At 52.8% G+C, this 19,310-nt stretch overlaps 7 protein-coding genes across 7 annotated transcripts; 3 read left to right on the plus strand and 4 right to left on the minus strand.

Annotated features, from left to right (window-relative positions):
* Positions 1 to 206: 206 nt before the first annotated feature.
* BO97DRAFT_407895 (ubiquitin-specific protease UBP15) lies at positions 207 to 4,824 on the minus strand. The gene is made up of 11 exons (XM_025695731.1): positions 4,552 to 4,824; positions 4,311 to 4,431; positions 4,002 to 4,146; positions 3,770 to 3,927; positions 3,524 to 3,713; positions 3,366 to 3,474; positions 2,361 to 3,309; positions 1,176 to 2,308; positions 812 to 1,120; positions 632 to 761; positions 207 to 582 (listed from the first exon to the last, which is right to left on the minus strand). Exons 1-11 carry the CDS (start codon positions 4,558 to 4,560, stop codon positions 473 to 475), a joined length of 3,363 nt encoding a protein of 1,120 aa, XP_025548333.1. The 5' UTR covers positions 4,561 to 4,824; the 3' UTR covers positions 207 to 472.
* A 1,332-nt stretch (positions 4,825 to 6,156) lies between these two features.
* BO97DRAFT_437071 (protein kinase PKP2) lies at positions 6,157 to 7,661 on the plus strand (the record flags this gene model as incomplete). Its single annotated transcript, XM_025697825.1, has 4 exons — positions 6,157 to 6,284; positions 6,350 to 6,469; positions 6,532 to 6,814; positions 6,870 to 7,661. The coding sequence occupies 4 exons, from the start codon at positions 6,157 to 6,159 to the stop codon at positions 7,659 to 7,661; spliced, it is 1,323 nt and encodes a 440-aa protein (XP_025548334.1).
* Positions 7,662 to 7,964: 303 nt separating this feature from the next.
* BO97DRAFT_407898 (YqaE/Pmp3 family membrane protein) lies at positions 7,965 to 8,916 on the plus strand. Its single transcript, XM_025695732.1, has 3 exons — positions 7,965 to 8,368; positions 8,455 to 8,530; positions 8,598 to 8,916. The coding sequence occupies exons 1-3, from the start codon at positions 8,320 to 8,322 to the stop codon at positions 8,746 to 8,748; spliced, it is 276 nt and encodes a 91-aa protein (XP_025548335.1). The 5' UTR covers positions 7,965 to 8,319; the 3' UTR covers positions 8,749 to 8,916.
* On the minus strand, positions 8,890 to 10,019 carry BO97DRAFT_396849 (signal peptidase complex subunit SPC3). Its single transcript, XM_025694103.1, has 3 exons — positions 9,757 to 10,019; positions 9,603 to 9,676; positions 8,890 to 9,517 (listed from the first exon to the last, which is right to left on the minus strand). Exons 1-3 carry the CDS (start codon positions 9,900 to 9,902, stop codon positions 8,961 to 8,963), a joined length of 777 nt encoding a protein of 258 aa, XP_025548336.1. The 5' UTR covers positions 9,903 to 10,019; the 3' UTR covers positions 8,890 to 8,960.
* A 349-nt stretch (positions 10,020 to 10,368) lies between these two features.
* Positions 10,369 to 11,081, plus strand: BO97DRAFT_396854 (gamma-glutamylcyclotransferase family protein; the record flags this gene model as incomplete). The annotated part of the gene is made up of 2 exons (XM_025694104.1): positions 10,369 to 10,436; positions 10,513 to 11,081. Exons 1-2 carry the CDS (start codon positions 10,409 to 10,411, stop codon positions 11,079 to 11,081), a joined length of 597 nt encoding a protein of 198 aa, XP_025548337.1. The 5' UTR covers positions 10,369 to 10,408.
* Positions 11,082 to 11,155: 74 nt separating this feature from the next.
* BO97DRAFT_375274 (SUMO protease ULP2) lies at positions 11,156 to 16,015 on the minus strand. The gene is made up of 7 exons (XM_025692981.1): positions 15,626 to 16,015; positions 15,451 to 15,540; positions 15,313 to 15,379; positions 13,991 to 15,228; positions 13,555 to 13,935; positions 13,422 to 13,490; positions 11,156 to 13,366 (listed from the first exon to the last, which is right to left on the minus strand). Exons 1-7 carry the CDS (start codon positions 15,634 to 15,636, stop codon positions 11,401 to 11,403), a joined length of 3,822 nt encoding a protein of 1,273 aa, XP_025548338.1. The 5' UTR covers positions 15,637 to 16,015; the 3' UTR covers positions 11,156 to 11,400.
* A 1,517-nt stretch (positions 16,016 to 17,532) lies between these two features.
* Positions 17,533 to 18,728, minus strand: BO97DRAFT_352452 (eukaryotic translation initiation factor 4E; the record flags this gene model as incomplete). The annotated part of the gene is made up of 3 exons (XM_025692024.1): positions 17,533 to 17,803; positions 17,860 to 18,606; positions 18,694 to 18,728. 3 exons carry the CDS (start codon positions 18,726 to 18,728, stop codon positions 17,533 to 17,535), a joined length of 1,053 nt encoding a protein of 350 aa, XP_025548339.1.
* Positions 18,729 to 19,310: the final 582 nt, after the last annotated feature.

Raw genomic sequence — 19,310 nt, forward strand, 5'->3', positions numbered from 1 at the left:
AAAACAACTCACGACACCGACGGAGGAAGTTCTGGCCAGCTGTGACTTTGGCCCGCGCTGTTTGCTGTGTTTGCACCCCCTCCCCCTTAGCCTTTTTAACAGCGGACAGATAGATAGATCCCTTAACCTAATCTAAGATGGGACCAAATCACCTCCCAGAAATACGTACAAATAATGTCCAATTAAATCATACATCAACTCATTTCACTGACTAGAGCGACCTTGGGGGACTACGGCTGCTAGGCCCGCCCTTCTACCTAAAGTAACAGACAACAAGACTGCCATCGCAAGGATATGAAACATCCGCACTGTTCGTAGGCATATAACATAACTATAAAGTTTCAACTCTTCGCGACCAGGGGCTGCTAGTTGGTCAAGTCTGATAACCCGATGAGCCCCAGTCAACTGAAGAGGACTTTGTCCAGCAAAAACAGGCAAAGGATAAGCAATACCATCAAAACAAGCCTCATATCTATCGAATGAAGAATGACTCGCTCCGGCTCCAAAAGCTGCGGTTCTTATTTACATGCTCGAGACCCAGAAGGTCGTCCGAGTCACCGACGACGTCGGAAAGGATATCATCTGCGAGCAATTAGCCATGGAACCAGATAGGAAGTCAGATCTCACTTACCATCCTCAAGGTATCGTAGGTTGGTATACATGTTCCGAGGCACAACAGCAAACTTGATCTTCTCAAATTGCTTGCCCTTAATTCCAGTTCGTTTAGAAAGACGCTCCTTGGTCTGCTTGAAGATCTCGCCCTGTCGAATGTGAGCGAGTGTGAAGACCTCAGGAACTGGATAGTACTTACTGGCTTCATGACAAATTTGAAGGGCACGCCATGCGGTCGGCTGACCTCCCGGTCGAAGTTGAACGCGTTGAGGGTCCGCTCGCCCTCTTGCATGTTGAGCTCCTCCTCGGGGTATTTCTCCGCATAGAGGGTCACAAATTCGTTGATACCCGCGATCTTCGAGTCCGGTTGGAACTCCCGGTAGATCTTGCCTCCGTGAGTTTCATATACACGGATGTCTCCGTCGTCCTCCAAATTGGCCTTCTTCTGCACGCCGGCAATGACGTCGGCAATGGTACCATCGCGGGGAACGAGAACCTCCACGACTTGCTGTGGAATGATAAGCCTCTGTACCATCAACTTGGACAATCTCGCCCAGACTTACCTCTTTTGTGATGCCTTCCGGAAGCCACGTAACCTTGAGACAGATCTTCGACTCATAATCGCTCAAACTTGTTTCTAGCACCTCATAGTACAGGGCGTCCTGGCGATGCATGCTGTACCCATAAGTGGACATCTGCCCGCTGAGGATGTGGTACAGCGTCTGGTTGTTCTGGTTGGGGTTCCGCTTGATGAACTGCTTAGGTTTGCCGGTGCTTGCCAAGACCGGCGCATAGCGAATGTGCGTGGGCTCCACGTTCAGATGCTCGCCAACCTTCTTCGAGAACTGGTCATAAGTCATCTTTCGGCTCAGAGTAAGGGTGAATTCGTCACCCTCCTCGGATTTCAGCGGAGCGAAGGTGACGGTGATCTTGTTCAGTAGGTAATCGTAGAACTGCTTCGCGTCTGTGTACAATGCTGTTGGTGGCAGTTCAGACTCCTTGATCTGCTTCTGGAAGGTGAGGATGTCGCCATCCTGAATCTCAGATTGCTGGAAGGTCTGCTTGGGCTTCATGACCTCGATCATGTTATGCTTGATCTCTTCATACAGCATAAACTCGGTACCAACGGGCCAGCCCATCCGTTCGAGAATGACGGGGGCAAGTTCGTTCACTTTCTGCGTTTTGCGGACATACACGGGACCCACGCCGCTCAGTGTCTGCGTAGGGGCATCGAATTGCTTGAGGAAGACCAGGATCGATTCTTTATCGGGCCAGGTCACAGTTCCATCGGCTGATGGCTTGCCAACCTCCATAAACACCTTGAAAGGGTTGCCTTTGGTGCTGAACCGGTTGTAAGCTTCCTCAAGAGTCATCTTAGGATCCGGAATGACCTGGTCAGGACGGGTGGTCTTATTTTGGCGGTTGACCATAACCCAGAAGCGGACGTGAGTAGGGTTGAGGCCCCTCTCTTCTGCCAGCTGCTCTGCGAATTCACCGACCTTCTTAGCCCGCAATACCTTGTACTGCGTCGGGAGTGCAGGATCGTCGGCGGGCAAGTCATTGCTTGTCAAATCGAATCCGTGGTGAGCCTGGAAAGTCTCTTCGGTCAACACCCCAACGTTGATGTAGAGGTGGGCCTCTTCCCTCTCTTTCTTCCGGCGAAGTTGCTCCGCCCGGTCCTCCACGAGACGTTTTTCTGGTGACATGTCAGTGAGTGCGATTGCCATTGGGCACAACAGTCGACATACCGATGTGGGAAGGAACGTCTTCCTTGGTGATGGGCAAAAGCACATCGTCCAGTCTGGTCTTGCGAATATAGACCAGCATGTAGGCGTTCATTGAGCGTTTCGTAGACAAGCCACGAGTGTAGGGTTGTCTGACTCCAGCTGCTCCGTTGGCCAGCTCATATTCGCCTCCATAGTTCTCCTCCAGCACCTCCTTGTCCGTAGCCCGAGTCACGCGGTCATCGTCGAACTTGTACCAGAACCCGTCCTTGGTAGGCTTGAGGAAGGCGTAATAGTGGCCGGCATTCAAATCGCCGCTGTGAACCAGCACACCGTGCAGCTCGTAAATCCAGGGCTCGGACTTGTCGGCGTCATTGGAGAGGTATGGAGTGGCATCAAACTCCATAGGAAAAGCGTGACGGTCATTAATCTTCATCATAGCATCGCGGTTGATATCGTACTCGAAGCGCTTCAAGTGAAGGTGTAGGACCGGAGGGAAGCTCTCGAAGATGACACCCTTCTTGGCATCTTGGAGACCGTAGGGTTGACCAGCATCGTACTTGTTCTCTCCTTCCAGGGTTTCCACTTGAATGTAGTCCTTGAAACTATCATCGAGCGTCTTGTTGCCGCGAACATTCAGCTGGATATCCCAGAAATCTTCCACGCGCGACGATTCGTAGTCAACGTTGATACAGGAAATGTAGGTTTTCGTTTTTCCAACGAAAAGCTCCGGCAGCGCCTTCTCGGCCGGCGTGCCTTTCATCCTTTCCTCCAGTCTCTCCATGAGCTTTCTCGACAACTCCTGGACATCTTGTTGTTCGAAGATCTGCCGAGATTCCCAGCCGAAAGATGCGGTCAGCTCCGTGGTGGACACCGAGTTCTCGCAGGTCTGAAGGTTAAAGAACAACCTCTGAAGTGTCCAAGCGCTGTTGTCACGTGAGGCCTCAGCCTCGGTTGGGATTTCGTAGACGGCCTTGGACGCGGTCAGTGTCAGGCGGCGGCAACAAGAGGCAGCAAGGACAAGCATACCTTGCGAAATCGATTGGTAAAATACAAGGACTGCAAGAGCGAATTGAGGTAACATGTTGCTCCTTGGTTCTTCAAACCAACCATGCCGGTTTCCTTCTTCGAGTCATAACTAGAAAGGTATTAGAGTCAACCCAGCCGGCTTGTTTTGGAGTTCATACTTCTGGAAGTTGTGCCATAAGACACCCGTCGGGTCCTTGACCACACGCACGTAGGCCGTGACTCTAGCTTCATCATTCTGCACAAGAGGCACACCACGCCCCTCCCACGGCCGGCTGAAAAGTCTATGCAGTTCGCAAAATCTAGTGAAGCCCCAGTCTCCCTCCTCCGCATGGAACCGGTGGGTCGCGACTGTGATCCGCGTCAGCCAAACTTGGGATTTCATCGAGGAAGAAGGACCGGCCTACCGTGGTGAACGTAGATGGAGGGATCGTTCACATTCGAGAGGACGAGTGCAAACTGCACGCAGGCGTACCAGTTTGCCGGCGGTTCGCCGTCCCAAGCATGCTCCAGGTAGAATGAGGCATGCTCAACATGGTTTCCATAGGGGAAGAACAGGATCCGCCTGCGGAGAAAATGTCAGAGTGGCTATCAGAGCCGGGCAACCCTAGCAGGAAAGTCAGTGGTTGGGGCACGCACCAAGGGAAGCCCGCGCACTGAAAGACCGGGCCGTGCTCCTTCTTCTTCAACTTCCGCCAATCCTGGATATGCCATGTGTGATATGTCTCATCTTCAATTTCCAAATCCGGGTCTTTCGGGAGGACCCGAGCCATCATTGCTGCATCTGGTGCGGAGAAAGGATCAGTTTCTCGAACTTGGAGTGGAGTGTTGCAGTTGCCGACGGCGGAGGGCCGTCCCACGGCGGGGACCTAGGGAAGCCGGGCCAAGTCCATCGCAAGCCAGCAGGGTGCGCCAAAGGATTATGGAAAGGTATCATATGGGCCTTACGGTCATCCGCGGAGGGCTCCGACTCCGGTTCGTCCGATCCGGAGCGGGAGACGACGACATCGTCGGTTCTGTCTTGGTGATACTGCTCATATTCGTCGACGAGCATATCACTATCGGCCGCCTGAAGGGATCGGGAAAAAATTCAGGATCAGCACCAGTCGTTTGCCGATGGATGGGAAGGTGGCTGAGATCTTCGCGAAAAGGTTTGGTGAGACGCAAATGATTTGAGACCAAAACTTACGTTGTCCATGTGAGGGAAAAAGTGCGATCCACGCACTGAGGTAGCGGGTCACTCTTCTTCGCGGAGATTACGAGGGAAGGAAATGCCCAAAGCAGGGAGAAAGAAGTAGGAAAGAAAATGGAAAGGGAATTGGAGAATCAGTCGGCGAAAAGGATGCACCAGTCCACAACTGGGAAGAATGAAGAATGGAAGTGAGGTGAGTAGCGAAGAAGATCTGGGCTGGAGCCGACTCGAGCCTGTCCACAGGGAGTTGAATTGAAGCTAGTGGCGGAGTTGCCAAAACCCAATAATAACGGGCCATGCGGGCGGGACACAAGCAGTCTTTATTATTATTAAGACCTTCTCCCGAACAGCCGCTTCTGCTTCTGCTTTCTGCTTCTGCTTCTGCTTCTTGGTCTACTACGTTGAAACAATGGTCGCAGACTCGCAAGGAAGTAAGCAGAGGGCATTCGATGGCTACTGCAACAACCTTCGGATAACGCGAAACAATGCTACAGTCGCTGGCGCCTGTTTCCTTGCTTGCTACAGCCGCTAATTGGACTTGTTCTGTTCGTTCCAGTTCTATGCATAATGACGGTGTCTCAACGGCCGGTTTTCCTTAGTACCATGACTATATATGGGGACAAGGCAGCCGTGGCTAGCGGGGACACTCCCCATCCAGTCCTGGAATCTTATCTTTCTGCGACAGCCCGGAGGATACTGTCCTTAGTCTTCTATCTATTCGGCAGATGCATGCAAAGTATAAGTTTAAGTCGGTGGGAGTTCGACCGACAAAACGTGGTCACGACCAGAATGGAAGCAAGCGGAGAGAGCCACATACCGAACCGTGATATCACCGCTGGTGCAGTAGAAAAACTTTAGCGCTCCACTGCACGCTGTTTAAGACCCGAGGCAGGCAGAAAAAAGCTGCAAGGTAGGAGGCTAGGACAGACGGTGAGATGGCTAAGAACGGCCTATCCGGGATATGGAGAGGTGCATGGAAGAGATAAGAAAGCCTTTTCATATAACATGACTCTTCCTTCCGTCTGGTGTTCTATATTCCTTCTTGACAACCTGCGTGCCTGCGTGCCTGCGTGCCTGCTTCCCTGATTCCTCAGGCAACAATCCACGACAGCCACTATGACGATAGTTTATTTGCCTCTCGGGAGGGAATTGGGGGTTCTTCAGGTCAATCATCCTTCCATAAACTCCCACTCAGAGCAATCAGCGTCACACCCACCCCGAAGATTTTTCCCAATTCGTACCCTCAAGAGTCTGTAAGCAAATCTATCGGGAAAGCTGGAGTGCCGAAAGAGGCACGTCACATGCCAGCTTCCCTTCTTCGAAGCTCTCACCGCCCGGCCCAGGAAAGCCGATCGCATTTGTCCATTTCCTTCCCAAGGACAATTACCGACTATAAGAATCATGCCATGGTGAGCTGAGGCCATTCCGTGTGGACCTCGAAAGATGATCTCGTTGGACACGCCATGTTTGGGAAGTTTTATCCACTGCTGAATTCCCGTGGATCGTCTGACTCCAGACCACCGCATCCTACTGTATCACTGCGAGTAACTCAATGCCACCCCCTCAATCAAGCCTGTGCAATCCGTCCCTAGCAGCCGCAATATGGCGCCGAGCCATCCAGCTCGATGCTGGCGTGCCCTCCGCCGGAGCTGCTCAGCAACTCCCCGATTTACCTCGAGCTATCAGGCCTATAGTCCCCCTCCCTGGAGACCTGTCACAGCGTTGGACGAGTACGTTCTTCCATCCCATCGCCACCTTGTCTCGGCTGTCTCGTGCTAATACAGACTTCTCGCAGCTGGGTTAAGCGCGACATTCGACCCATCAGCTTACGACAGCTGACTTTCTTCGGGCGGACATTGACCGAATCGCGCCTTATCAGCTCTGCCAACTACGTGCGGACGGAGCTTCCCACTCGGTCAGTCGTATGTGCTTTGGTTCGCGTGTGGAGATCCGACTAACCTGTGCTTTCACCTTCAGACTTGCACATCGTCTACGAGACATCCAAAAACTACCATACGTGGTAGTGGCGAACCCCCATCTTTCGCTTGTATACGAACTCTACTATAAAGCTTTTGAAAGATTTCGGGCCATTCCTGAAATCAAGACCCTCGATGACAATGACCACTTTTGCGATATCCTTCGGAAGACGCTCCAGGAGCACCTGGTGGTCATCCCGAAACTAGCCATGGGCGTCCTGGAGTGTCGCGAGCTAGTGACATCGGAAGTCCTGGACAATTTCATGAACACCCTTCTCAGAGCGGTAGGCATCCCCAATGGCCCATTGGGTGGACCGATCTAACAGCTGCGATGCATAGAGAATTTCTCGTCGAGTCATTGCAGAGCAACATCTTGCTTTGACCGAAACCTTCAACTCGCCGTGGCACTTCCCAGGCTCGCAGGACCGCACCGACTCCAACGCCGACTTCGTAGGTGAGGTCTTTCTCAAATGCAATGCCAGGGAGGTGGTGGAGCGCTGCGGGAAGCTGGCGCAGGATATGATGCGGCAAACGTCCGGATCGGACAAGATCCCGGAAATCACCGTGCAGGGCCACCTTGACGCTACCTTTCCGTACATGCTCAGCCATCTGGAATATATCATCGGCGAGCTTCTGCGTAACTCGATCCAGGCCGTGAGTGAGAAGTACCGCGGGCGGCCGGAGCAGCCGCCTCCGATCGAAGTGCTCATCTGCGAGGCACCGCAGCATGTGATCATGCGTGTCTCGGACCAAGGCGGAGGCATCCCGCGCGAGGTGCTGCCGTATCTGTGGTCTTTCAACAAAGGACCGCACAGCAAGTCTCATCTGCGCAATCTGGGCAAAGTTCCCGCGATGGCCGCCACGCTGCAGGAGCTCAGCGTGCCGACGGAGAGGAAGCATGCAGACAAGGAGACCTTCCGAGAGGGCTCATTGGACTCGTTGACGTCGCGGCGTCCGGATCTGCGCCTGGGGATTGGACTGCCGATGAGCCGGGTGTATGCAGAGTACTGGGCGGGTAGTCTGGAGCTGCACAGCCTGGAGGGGTACGGGGTGGATGCATTCCTCCAGATCTCCAAGCTGGGCAATCAAAACGAGCAGGTGACGACGCGGGCATCGATCGATGCTGTATGAAGTGGACAGACGACAAAGTGGAGGATATGTGTATACATGAGGCTATTACACGATACATACAACTGTAGAACCGAAGCTAAGCTGCATATGATTAAATACTTATTTTTTTTTCTAGTTATCCCTATCGTTGACTTAGTATGATATCAGCCACAGTGGCTGGCCCCACAAGGGTACCCCGGGATTAGCATCCACTAATAAACAACAGCCAAGCGAGACGGCATATGTTATGACGTCAAACAGGGATGCTGTCCCTGTCTAGGAGTTATTTACTTTCACATCTTCACCGCCGCTGGCGAGTCACATTCCAATCACCGTGGTCAAGAGCACGCCAACATCCCGTCCCAGTGACGTTACGTTGATCGGCGTACGACAGGGCTGAGCGAAATGAAACGCATTAACAGCGCCCACGACGACAACGTGGCCATCTATATATTCCTGCTGCTGTTCCTGATTCTGGCTCTGAGTTTTCTGGGGAGTTACCTTGAGACCGTGACTATTTGCAACAATAAACGAGGCAAATCGACTGTGCGCTTTCGGTCCTAGACACCGACCTTCTACTGCACCTACTACTGCATCCTCAGCACACACACCCACCAAACTATCAATACACCACCTATCCCCATCTACTCCAAATACTATATTATTCTATACCTCCAAAATGGCAGGAACCTGCTCAATGCTATGCCTAATCCTAATCACCATCTTCAGTACGTACTCAACCTCGAACCACTGACTGCACCACCGCAACCAACCAACCAACCCAGTAAATAAACTAACATCAGCACGCAAATAGTTCCCCCACTCGGCGTCTTCCTCATCTCAGGCTGCAGCGCCGACTTCTTCATCAACCTTCTCCTCACGATCCTGGGGTAAGCATCTACATATCTCCAACCCAACAGACACCCCCACCGCAAGAGACAGGCTGACCAATAATAGATACCTACCGGGCCACATCCACGCTTTCTATTTGGAGTACGTCTACTACCGGAACACGGATACGGCGACGGCGCCGCGGCGGGCTCCGGGCGTGTACTCGGAGCGGATCCAGCAGGGGGCGCATCATCAGACGACGTATGGGACTATTTGAGCGACTGCGATGGTCTTGATGGGGTGGGGACAGACGGGGTGTCCCAGCACAGCGACTGCAATAATGGGCTGAGAATGATCTTTTGAATGAACCCGCGTTATCCTTCCTTCAAGTTTAATGCATACCGATACCGAATCAATCATCGTTATATTTTAATGAACAGAGTTAACCCTACCATAACCATAACCCATCAAACCCAACCTAAAACTAAACTAAACAGCAGAAGCACCCTTCCTCCCCTGCTGCGCCTGCGCCTGCTGCTGTTTCCCCTTCAAAGCAGGCAACGCAAACGAGCCCGTAGAACCAACCCCACCGTGCGTCCGGGGCAAACTCCCAGAACCCGGCGCCCACCAAAGCGCCCCAACCCAAGGCTGAACATTCCAGCCCACAGAAAGCGTAACATTGCTACGCTCCGCCATCCTGCCCGAGACATCTCCGATCTGGTACTTGGGCTTCTGATCGCGCAGCCGGAGGATCCCGGGGGCGGACTTAGCGGTCGCCTTCGCCTTCACTTTGGGGGGTGTCTTCTTCGCGGACGATTTCCGCCCGGATGACTTGGACTGCGGCTTCGACGGGAAGAACCGCTCGCGCAGGGCGTCGAACGAGTATGCCGATTCTGGGGCAGGGATGATCGTGTCCCAGATGATGGAGGCGGAGTTGGATGAGGAGTTTGTGGAGGTGGAGGAGGAGGAGGGGGAGTCGGAGGGGTAGGAGGCGTAGACGTAGACGAAGAGTTGTTTGGTGTTCCAGTTGAAGAGGGGGGTGAGGTCTATATCCATTCAATTCGAAGGGGTTAGTGTGATAGCTTTTCCGGGGGATATGGTCAGGGACTGAGGGCTGAGGGCTGAACGCACCAGCATCCAGATCAAAGCGCATCTGCGCGTATTCTTCTTTCCGCGTGGAGTAGTAATGCGGACGGCCTTTTGTGCTAGACAGAGAGAAAAGAACATGTTAGCACCACCACTATAACAATACCTCCCTGGTGCAGAGACTGCTGGGGCAACGTACACCTTCACATCCCGCACCTTCACTTGCGACGTCACCCCGTCTGTCGGGTAGAACAGCACGGAGAGCGCGGCCAGCCCGGCGACGACGAGCGCGACGGTCGTGAAGAAGCCGAAGACGGCTTGCGCGCGGTTGAGCGTCGAGTGCATTGTTTGCGCGAGTGAATCAGACAGAGGAATCCGGTGGCGGGGGGAGGAAAGGATTCAGCCTAGGCGGAGCGCGCAGTGCCTAGGGATGAATGTTGATGGAAATCCTCAGCTATTGACGGAGCGGAGTAGATCAGTTGAAGCCACCTGGGCCTTTTCCCGGGTGGAATACATTATCGGAGCTGTGGCGGTGCTAGGTTCCCGGATAGGTTAGTGCGGGTGTGGGCTCTAGGTCGAGTCCCTGGCTTATCGATAAGACTAGATAGGAAGATAGCTCTCGGGTGCGTGCAGTGTATACACTCAACACTAATATCACTCACCCCTCCTCCTCCTCCTCCTCCTCCTCTTCCCCCAAGAACCATCGCTCATACTCATACAGAAGGACTCCTCAACTCCTCCCAGATATAAATTATACCCCTCCCATCCCTCCCACCCTCAATACAAACAATACCTATACCAATGAGATAACACACCATACAATCCCCAATCAACCAGAACCTCGATTAGAAATGGGCGACCACGTCCTCTTCTTCTACGGTAAGCAACCCCAATCCTCCCCCTATAATCCAACCCGCACACCCAAAATCCAAACAGCTAAGACCCTTAAAAAAAGGCACCCTAATGTCCCCAGCAATCCTACACCGGGTAATCCACGGCCGCGCAGATCCGGAACCGTGGCAGCGGGCGTACCTACGGATCCAGCCGGCGGTGCTTCCTCACTACCGGCGGCATCGGGTGCGGGGAGCGGATTATCCTGGTATTTTACCTGTCGGTTCTTCTCCAGATGGTGGCATGGGGGATGGTTGTGCGAATGACCGGGGTAGGAACGGCACAGCTTCAGTCCTCGGGACGCTGGTCACTGGGTTGACGGATGGGGATGTGTATCGGTTGGATCGGTTTGAGGGGGGAGAGTATTCTAAGGTTCGAGTCAGAGTTAGGGTTGTAGGTGAGGAGCAGGGGGAGGGTCGGGGAAAGGATCAGGGGGATGAGGAGCAGGATGTGCGGACGGAACTTCATACTACGCCGCTACCAGACACTACTGAACCCTCTCAAGAAGTCGAGGCGCTGACGTATGTTTGGACGGCGGAGCGAGAGCGGTTGGAGGATGCTGAGTGGGATTTCGAGGCTTTCAAACGGGATAAACTGGCTTGGTGGGTGGAGGCCGATGAGTGCGAATGGTAGTCTGTCAAAGGTATAGAGTATAACATGCGTACATAGTAAGAGTGAGTCGTCGGCTCTAGATTCTGTATATCGTTGATTCTTGAAACATTTCATAAGTTATATACACGCACAAGACATGATGACATGACGACACATCGACAACACCCTTCCCATCATCGCACACAAATGCAACAAGCAAGCTTGGTATCTGGTATCTATGCTACTGCTAACTGTATCCCACAATTTTCCGAACGCCAGTGAGGTCGAAATGCAGAGTTCAAAAAGAAAAAAATTCGGAGTGAAAGAAATCCCGAGAAAACCCACTCGGGCTATGCTGTGTTCACTGTGGTTTCGACGGACTGTCCTTGACTAGGGTGGGTTTCGAAGGTGTCCCGGGGACTTGGGTTTCGACCGGAGTGCCTAGCACACTCCCGTACTCATTGCCATGCGTCTTAGTCTCGGACTCGGTGGACAGCGCCGATAGGTGAAGCGGGGTATATGGCTTGGTCTCTGGTTTGGCCTTGGACGGGGAGGTGATCGGTGTGTGCGGCTTGGTGGTCTCCGGAATGGCCTTGGATTGGAATGTGGTTTTGGTATATGGCTTGGTAGCCTCCAACCTGATCTTGGATGGAGAGGTCATCACTATGTGTGGCTTGGTGGTCTTCAACCCAATCTTGGTGGGAGACGTGCTCGGCTCTTGGCTGTCTGGAACCTCGATAACTTCCTGTGAAACATGTTTTGGAGCGGACTCCCGAGGCTCCGGGCGCGGGCTAGAGGGCTCTTTCTTGTTCTGTGTAGATGACACAAGACTAACCTCGGGTTCCTCCCGCGCTCCTGTCTCCTTATCGCCAGTCTCTGCTTCTGCGGCTTCCTCAGTTTCCACCTGAGGTTCGCAGACCTGTGCACCGTTTTCCGGCAAAGGGTGATTCTCAGGGGCTTTGGACGGAGACGGCGAATCCGACTTCTTAGGCCTCTTAGCCGGCGACGGTGAACCAGATTGCTCAGGCGCTTTGCACGGCGATGTCAAGGCCTGCTCATCAGGGACTTTCGCGGGCGACTCCACCGTCTTCATCTTACGCTGCACCTCCGGCGATCCCAATGAAGACCCCAGAAGATAGCAAATTGGTGTCCGATCCGCCATCGTCTCCTTCGCACCCGTCTCCTGTCGACTCAACTGCGCCTGCTCATCATACAGCGCGTCGAGGAATTTGCGCAGTCGTTTGCGGAGGTGTCCGGATTTGAGCGGGGGCCATTCCACATCTTCCTTCTGGAGGATCTTCCGAATGAACGTGTCCGGGTCCTGCACGAACTTCTCCATATACGCCAGGAGATACAACCCGCAGTCGGAAAAATTGGGCTGCAGCGGAATCTTCTGCGCCGTGATCCCTCGGATGCACTTCGCGGCGATCTCGATGCCTTTCTTGGATTTCGCCTCCTCGTAGAGGTATTCGCGCAGGATCCGAGAGGTCGGTGTGCGAGTCATGCCCAATGAGTCGAATGTGATGATGGTGGGTTGGGTGATGTCGAACTTAGTTGTCCGCTTCGTTGGCGGTTTTCGCCCTGCTTTACCAGACGATTCGGTGGGTTTGGCGGAGCTTTGGGAGCTAGCTGCCTGCGAAGATGGCAGCTCTGCCTCAGCATGAGGAAACTTCTGCGCAGGAAGGGACGACATCTCCTCGCGCTCGGGCCACTCGTCCGCCGGCGTCGCCTCCTTGGAAGCATTATTTTGGGGCTCGTCCGCCAAGCTCATCGAAGCCAGCGAATGACGAGTCTGTTCTTCCTTCGCAGGCTCTGCATCACCATCACGAGGTGTCGAAGTCCCTTCGTCAGTGAGAGGGGCCTGAGGCGGAGGAGTCTCCGGTATCTCTTGCACCTGACTATCGAGCTGAGCCGAGGACTGTACCTCGCTAGACAGCGGCTCGTCCAATATCTGCGGCTCGGAGAGCTCCTGCAGGTTTGGTAGATTGCATATGATCGCAACGTACCAATGAGCATGTTCGTTAATGGGCACGACCACGAAATCATGACTGAAAATGTCGACATTTCTCGTCCACTTCTGCACGCCGTCATAGTTGACACCCTTCTTCCCACGCGGAATATTCATGAGGGTATCATAGAAAAATGAGTTGAAGAAGTAAACTCTCTTGGCCACCTCTTCGTTCGTCCGACTGAGGTGCTCCTGCAAAAAGCGAATGTAAAATTCGATGAGATTGTCGTTCAAGAACTCGTCATTTCTGCGAAGTCGGTCGCGATCTTGCATATTCACCTCGGCCTTTTTCTTCCCGAATCGTGGATAAACAAGGGGTCTAACAAAGATCAGTATCGAGTATCGCCACATGGTGACAGCAGGGTGTAACATACTCATGCCACTTTTTGATAGGTCCATCGGACTGCGACTGTGCCGAGTGATCTTCTTCATTATCATCATCACTAGCGCGTGTTAGTGAGCGGCTTCCTCAAGAGGAAGAGGAAGAGGAAGAGGAAGTAGACTCACCTCACGACAGTGGTCGATGGATAACGACGCGACATGGCTCTGGTCTGGCGATCGGACAAGCGAGCTGAAGTAAGCAAAGAAGTCTTCACTGGGATCTGCACGCTTAGGCCGGAGGATGGGTTGGATGCACGAGGACTGACGTCCGGTGAAGTCGGGTTGGACTTGGCTGCAGAATTGGAGCGGCCGGGCGGTTTCCCGGGGGCGGTGACTGTGGGGTTTCCTCTTTCGTCTTGCAAGGAGTCTGCAAGTCGCATTCTTTTGACCGGTTCTACTGGCCTCTCGACCACTTTCTCCGGACTCGCAGACGCTGGTCGTTTGAGTCCGTTGGGGTGTCGCTTTTGTTCTTTCCCATATTTCTCAAAAGAGCCTTCCATCCAGTCCCTGTTGCAGTTAGTATTTAAGCGAGGCCGAGCCTGGGTGAGAATGGTAAGCATACTCATCTCTGAATTGCATGGTGACATTTCGTGCTTTTAAACCAGTGCAAATCCGTACCCTTTCTTCGGGCGAAGACAATTCCATGTCTACCCTCTGATGGTGCCCTTCTATTTTCGACAACCAGAGCGTAACCCTGCAGCTCGCGGACGTCCCACTGATCACTCTGTTGATTCGATTAAATGGTAGCTCAAAATCCCCTGCCGGATCATTTTGTATATGTAACGAAAGTTTGTTTCGCTTTTCGTCCATGACAAGCTCAATTCCCTGGCGATCAGAGGCATGCTTTTCCTCATGGCCCAAGTGGGCGTAGACAACCTTGAATGGCTTTGAACTCGGGTCTGCTATCGTAGCAGCGGCCTTCGGCTCTTTCCTCTTCAAACCACGCTTGTTCTTGAACGAAGTTTTGGAAGGACTGAAATCAGTCGGTTGGATGTCGGACGGTGACGATCGTTGACGCTTCTTCGCGAGAACCGCTTCCTTCTCGCTCGGAATCTTATCCGTGGCTTTCTTACTCGTGACCTCGACTGCCACCAATTCGTCAGTGCTATCATGTGTGTCGGAGAGATCTCTGATTTCCGTAGGAGACGTAGAACCATGTCGAACACGGGGGCCCAAAGCCAGCATGCGATGATGAGCGTCCTGCTCCTTGGATGAAACAACCTCCACGCCCTTAAAAACTTCATGTTTAGGCGCGCGATCCGGTCTATCGGTCCTGAAAATGCCAGCGCCATCGGAAGAAGGTCGCCGACGCCTCTCGCTAGCCGCATTCTCTGTAAAGCGTTCCTCGTGGACATCGTCGGGCAACGCCGAAGCGGGCGGCTTCTTGCCGTACTTGGCACCCTTCCTATGCTGCTGCTGCGGGACATGGATCATGTCCTCAACGGCGCGATACTCTTTCGAGAACAATGAGTTATTCCGCTCCTTCCTCGCTGACGTTTTGGAGAGTTGGCTCGAGGTGGAAGACATACGTGACGGATGCGTGGCAGTGGGGGGTATCTCCAGCACGGGGTACTCCTCTATACCCCTGTCAGTGAGGGCGAGGAGGTTTCCCGTCAACGACGACGAGGACGGTTCCTGCGCACGGAGGCGGGGACGTTTATGCGGCCTTCCCGACGCCGCCGCCGTCGAGTCTTCCTCCGTGTGCCTACCATAAGGACGTGGTTCCCGCTTACTTGCACGGACAGGCCCGCTTTGTCGAGTCTTCCCTGATATTCGATCGATGGGTCCGTATGGGGAGTCCTGGACGTTGAGCAAAGAAAGATTAGCCCCGGGGCCACTGACTCGCGCATGCACACAGTATATGGAAAAGTAAACTCTCACCACTCCCTTTTTCTTCTTCATGATTTTTCCAGCTTGTCCGGGGACTATCGCCACTCCATTGGGGTCAGGTCTAGATATCAAGTATGTATGAGTCCTATGCGTCTCTCCCACATGGAGGAAGGCCCGCGAATCGGAGCGTACCGTTGGCTGCTGGTGGGAAGGAGTCTTGCTTCGTCTTTGGCATATGAATTCAGGTTGTGAATGGTGGGGCGATGCGATTTCTCGTCGGGTCTGGAATCTGCGCATTGGTGATTGCTCCCATATGTTGGGGGTGGGGAAGGCGTATAGATGTGGGCGTATGTATGTATGTACTTACGAAAGAACCATCACGATCCCTGCCCCGGTAGTGTAATCACCAGAAAATAGACGACAAAATATGCTTAGAAGCTCAGGCCCCGTAGGCAGAGTCACAATGATGCAACGGACGCCTCAGTCCGTCGTACTGAGCGGAAAGGCGCATTTGAATGCGGAGAGGAAAGGTGAGAGAGAGTGAGTGAAAGTTACTGTGGCTGTTGTTCCGGGGAGCACGTAAGTGGGCAGATGACGGGGCCCCCGAAATTGAACACAGCTCTCCGATTAACAGGGCACGTTCCCAGCAACGGTCATCGGGTGACCAGAATGGTCTAAAGGGTTTTCATACCGTCATACAAAAGCCCGTGGGTGAAGAGGGGGGAGAGTGAATTGCAAGAAATGCATCATAATGGGAAGAAAGGCGGTGGGGATTTCTGCCCACCGCCATTGTGGAACTGAACCGGGGCACCGTTGCTTTTTTATTTTATTTTATTTTTTTTTTTTTGTCTCTTTTTATAATCTCTTTATCCTGGCTGGACCTTTTTGTCTTCCCCCCTCACACTCTCTCTTTATCACCGCCGGCTTCCGCCCCCTCTTCCCCCCTCACAAACACCTCCCGCCGGAAGGATGAATACATTGCACTGGCACTAGGGATACCTACTTAAGTACTCGTACATACTCCGTACAGAGCTAATCTCGAGATCTACCCCTACACTTATCCTGGGTAGACCACCACCTACCAAACCTCATTCAACCAGCCATCTCCCCAAGACCAAATGAACACTCCAATCCCAGCGGATTATCTAAATCCCTTCCAACCCAATTCAACAAACCGATACGATATATTACAGTCTACTTGTTCTGAAATCCGACCCCTCACATGACCAGACTGAATCCCTTGTCTTTTCTCCCACTAGCCCTAATCCGCTCGGATGCATGCATGCATCAAGGTTCTGGACGGAGATCTATCGATTTATCTTATCGGCTGACTTACTGTACAGTACTTACCCACTTGATCGGAGGTGAAGCGCCATGTAAGTTCTGAACTATGTAAAAGAAGGACGCACCGTGCCATTTCATGGATTGATAGAATGATAGCACGGTGTTGTTACCCGCTGTCAGAGGTAGGGAGGTGGGTTTGAACACAGCCCCTCCGTTGTTTGGCATTAGATAGAGGGCTCCGTATCAACTCTACACTGTCCTTTTTTTGCCCTATACTCGTAGCGGAACGATAGGTAGCAAGGTATTCACGATGACAAGAACAGAAGAGCAGAAGAGCAGAATGGGAGCATAACCCCTCCCAGAAGGCAAACCCAATAGACACCCTCCACTTGCAAGTCCATGCATCGCGATCGCAGCCGACCTGTTCTAGTCGGTGATATCAAACACAAGGCTACGAGCAACGACCGTTTCAGATACGCATAGTACTAGAACTAGAGTGGACGGTGAACGGCCATGATAGATTCTCTCGAGCTACTGAAGCCTCAACGGTCGATTGATTGAAATCATCAGTAATACCAGTAGTTACTAACGCATACCCCATCCCAAACGTTCCCATCAAGTAACCATCTCTAACATCCATGATCCCACCATTCAGACCATAACATAAGGTAGCAGATGATACCCCAGAATAGCACAGCACAGCATAGCATAGCATCTCGCATGACATTTGGAACTAGTGAGGATAGAAGAAAATAGACAATGCGACACAAACACCCTCCAGATAATAACAAAGAATAAAATAAAAAAACAGATCAGACGCAATGTTCGCCCCAAATGCCCCCGATCCCAATTCGTCCCAATGAGTTTTGTGTGGAAAGAAAAGAAGAAAAGGGCTTCCTTTTTCTTTTACTATACAGGACCCATATGACCCAGGCTGGCTGAAAAGAGAGAAAAGAGAAAAGAGAGAGAGAAGAATCAAAGCAGGACGAATCAAGAAAACGCCGCCTTGCCTTTGTTATCCAACTCATCGGTGGCCGTCGTCGGGGCTCGTCGTCGATCGCCCCCCAGCTGCTGCTGCTGTTGCTGATGTTGTTGGTTGTTGTGGTTATGATGGTGATGATGGTGGTGGTGGTGACCCGTGTTACCCGCCTTGTCCTGGCGCGCCTGGTCAATCGCCGACCGTTGGGCGATGCTGCTGTCGTGGCTCTTCCAGACGAGATTGGTGTCGGAGGGGAAGTTGAGTAGACGCTTGATGGTTTCCCTGCGGCCAACGGTGTCAGAATCGAAGCTACCAAGATAGAAAATAAGACAACATACCGAATCTTGATGTTCCGTCCCCCATCAATCCGGGTCCAAACATTCAGCACATCCTCCCCGCTGCGCACACTCAGAACAGCTCCGCAGACCTCATCGCCCGCCTCCGCAAACTGGTCCCCGATCATAGCCAGAAGCAAATCCTCCCAATACCGGTCCGCCACACCCTTCTTCAACCGCACCACCCACTTGCCACCACTCTTGTTGGCATCATCCTCCCAAACGGGACGGATACCCTTCTTAAAGATATGGTAGTCGGAGACGGTGGGAAGGAGCGACGGTCTCTTGAGGTGCGAGTAGATCGACCAGAAGCTCTCGACCGAGGATATTGCGGCGAGCGGGACGGTAGACTTTTCGTAATCGGAGTACTTAGGTGTAGGCGGGCGGTACCAGATCACCCATGTAGACTTGAGCGGATGCTCTTTGATCGCGGGGAGTACACCCTTGGCTTTGGCGCTCTCGAGTTCCTGGTCGACGGGATTTTCCCGCTTCTCGAATCCGGGAGTTTTGACGTCGGAAGCACCGGGTGTCTTGGGGGCTCCGAACGACGCAAAGGCACCGGAGCCCAGACCGAATGCGGAGGAGGCGTTTGTTGAAGGGGAGGAAACGCCACCAGACAGAGGCGAGAGGGCGTTGAAGGGATTAGATCGACCACCGTGGGAGCTATCTGGGCCAAACCGTTTTGATGCGCGGGGAAGTTCAACTCTAGCGCCGTCCGACCCTGTCATCGACAGAGACAACTTGGAAGCGCTGAACAAGTAACAGGTTAGCTGTGTCTTCCAAGTCTACCTTGCCAAGCGGTCGAGCCATATCACAAGCGCGGAAAAAGTGACATACTTAGATCTGCGGGTCCAGAGGTTTGCGTTATCCATGGATGTACTAGCTACTGAGACGGCTCAAAAAAAGGAGCGGTCATCAGCGGAGGAAGGACAGGATGGGGCGGGGAAGACGGAAGTAGAGGGACGAAGAGAAATGTGAAATCTCAAAGGCGGAAATCGGACAATGAACAAGTAGTATAGAGGTAGAAGGATGTAGGCAGGGTTAAGGAATTAGGTTCAATTAGGTTCGGATTGGGGCGAACGTGCGACAGACAAGAGGGGAAGAACTTGGTCAAAGAGAGAGAAGAAGTCAAAGAAGATAATCGTGATCGTGATCGTGAACGTGACGAATAGGAATGTGGGGATGTGATCTGTAAGATTTAGTTTATTGTAAAAAGGAAGCTATTTTGTAGAGGTGGGCGAAGAGTGAGTGGGATTTGAGGTAGAGGGAGGGAGGGAGGAAGATCGGAGTGGAAGTGGTGGTGGAAGTGGAAGAAATGCGGCGGCGGAATTGGGAAATTAAACCTGGTACGAAACCTGAAGAAGAGCCAGCAAAGAGAGAGAGAGAGAGAGAGAGAGAGAGAGCAGAGCAGAGCGCAGAGAACGGCAGTGAGTGGAACGGGAGAGAGAACTCAA

The sequence above is a fragment of the Aspergillus homomorphus genome, assembly GCF_003184865.1.
Source record: "Aspergillus homomorphus CBS 101889 unplaced genomic scaffold BO97scaffold_40, whole genome shotgun sequence".
NCBI classification, from domain to species: domain Eukaryota; kingdom Fungi; phylum Ascomycota; class Eurotiomycetes; order Eurotiales; family Aspergillaceae; genus Aspergillus; species Aspergillus homomorphus.

Bases quoted from the DNA above. Each gene is read 5' to 3' on its own strand.
- BO97DRAFT_407895 (XM_025695731.1), bottom strand. The intron at 3,475-3,523 runs GTATGAACTCCA...ATACCTTTCTAG, and splicing joins TTATGGCACAACTTCCAGAA to TTATGACTCGAAGAAGGAAA. The intron at 2,309-2,360 runs GTATGTCGACTG...ACATGTCACCAG, and splicing joins AGACGTTCCTTCCCACATCG to AAAAACGTCTCGTGGAGGAC.
- BO97DRAFT_407898 (XM_025695732.1), top strand. From the start codon at position 8,320: ATGGCAGGAACCTGCTCAATGCTATGCCTAATCCTAATCACCATCTTC. The intron at 8,369-8,454 runs GTACGTACTCAA...GCACGCAAATAG, and splicing joins AATCCTAATCACCATCTTCA to TTCCCCCACTCGGCGTCTTC. The intron at 8,531-8,597 runs GTAAGCATCTAC...GACCAATAATAG, and splicing joins CTTCTCCTCACGATCCTGGG to ATACCTACCGGGCCACATCC.
- BO97DRAFT_396849 (XM_025694103.1), bottom strand. From the start codon at position 9,902: ATGCACTCGACGCTCAACCGCGCGCAAGCCGTCTTCGGCTTCTTCACG. The intron at 9,677-9,756 runs GTACGTTGCCCC...CTCTCTGTCTAG, and splicing joins AAGGTGCGGGATGTGAAGGT to CACAAAAGGCCGTCCGCATT. The intron at 9,518-9,602 runs GTGCGTTCAGCC...GAATGGATATAG, and splicing joins GCGCTTTGATCTGGATGCTG to ACCTCACCCCCCTCTTCAAC.
- BO97DRAFT_375274 (XM_025692981.1), bottom strand. The intron at 15,229-15,312 runs GTGGTGAGAGTT...CTCAACGTCCAG, and splicing joins TCATGAAGAAGAAAAAGGGA to GACTCCCCATACGGACCCAT. The intron at 13,491-13,554 runs GTGAGTCTACTT...AACACGCGCTAG, and splicing joins CCATCGACCACTGTCGTGAG to TGATGATGATAATGAAGAAG.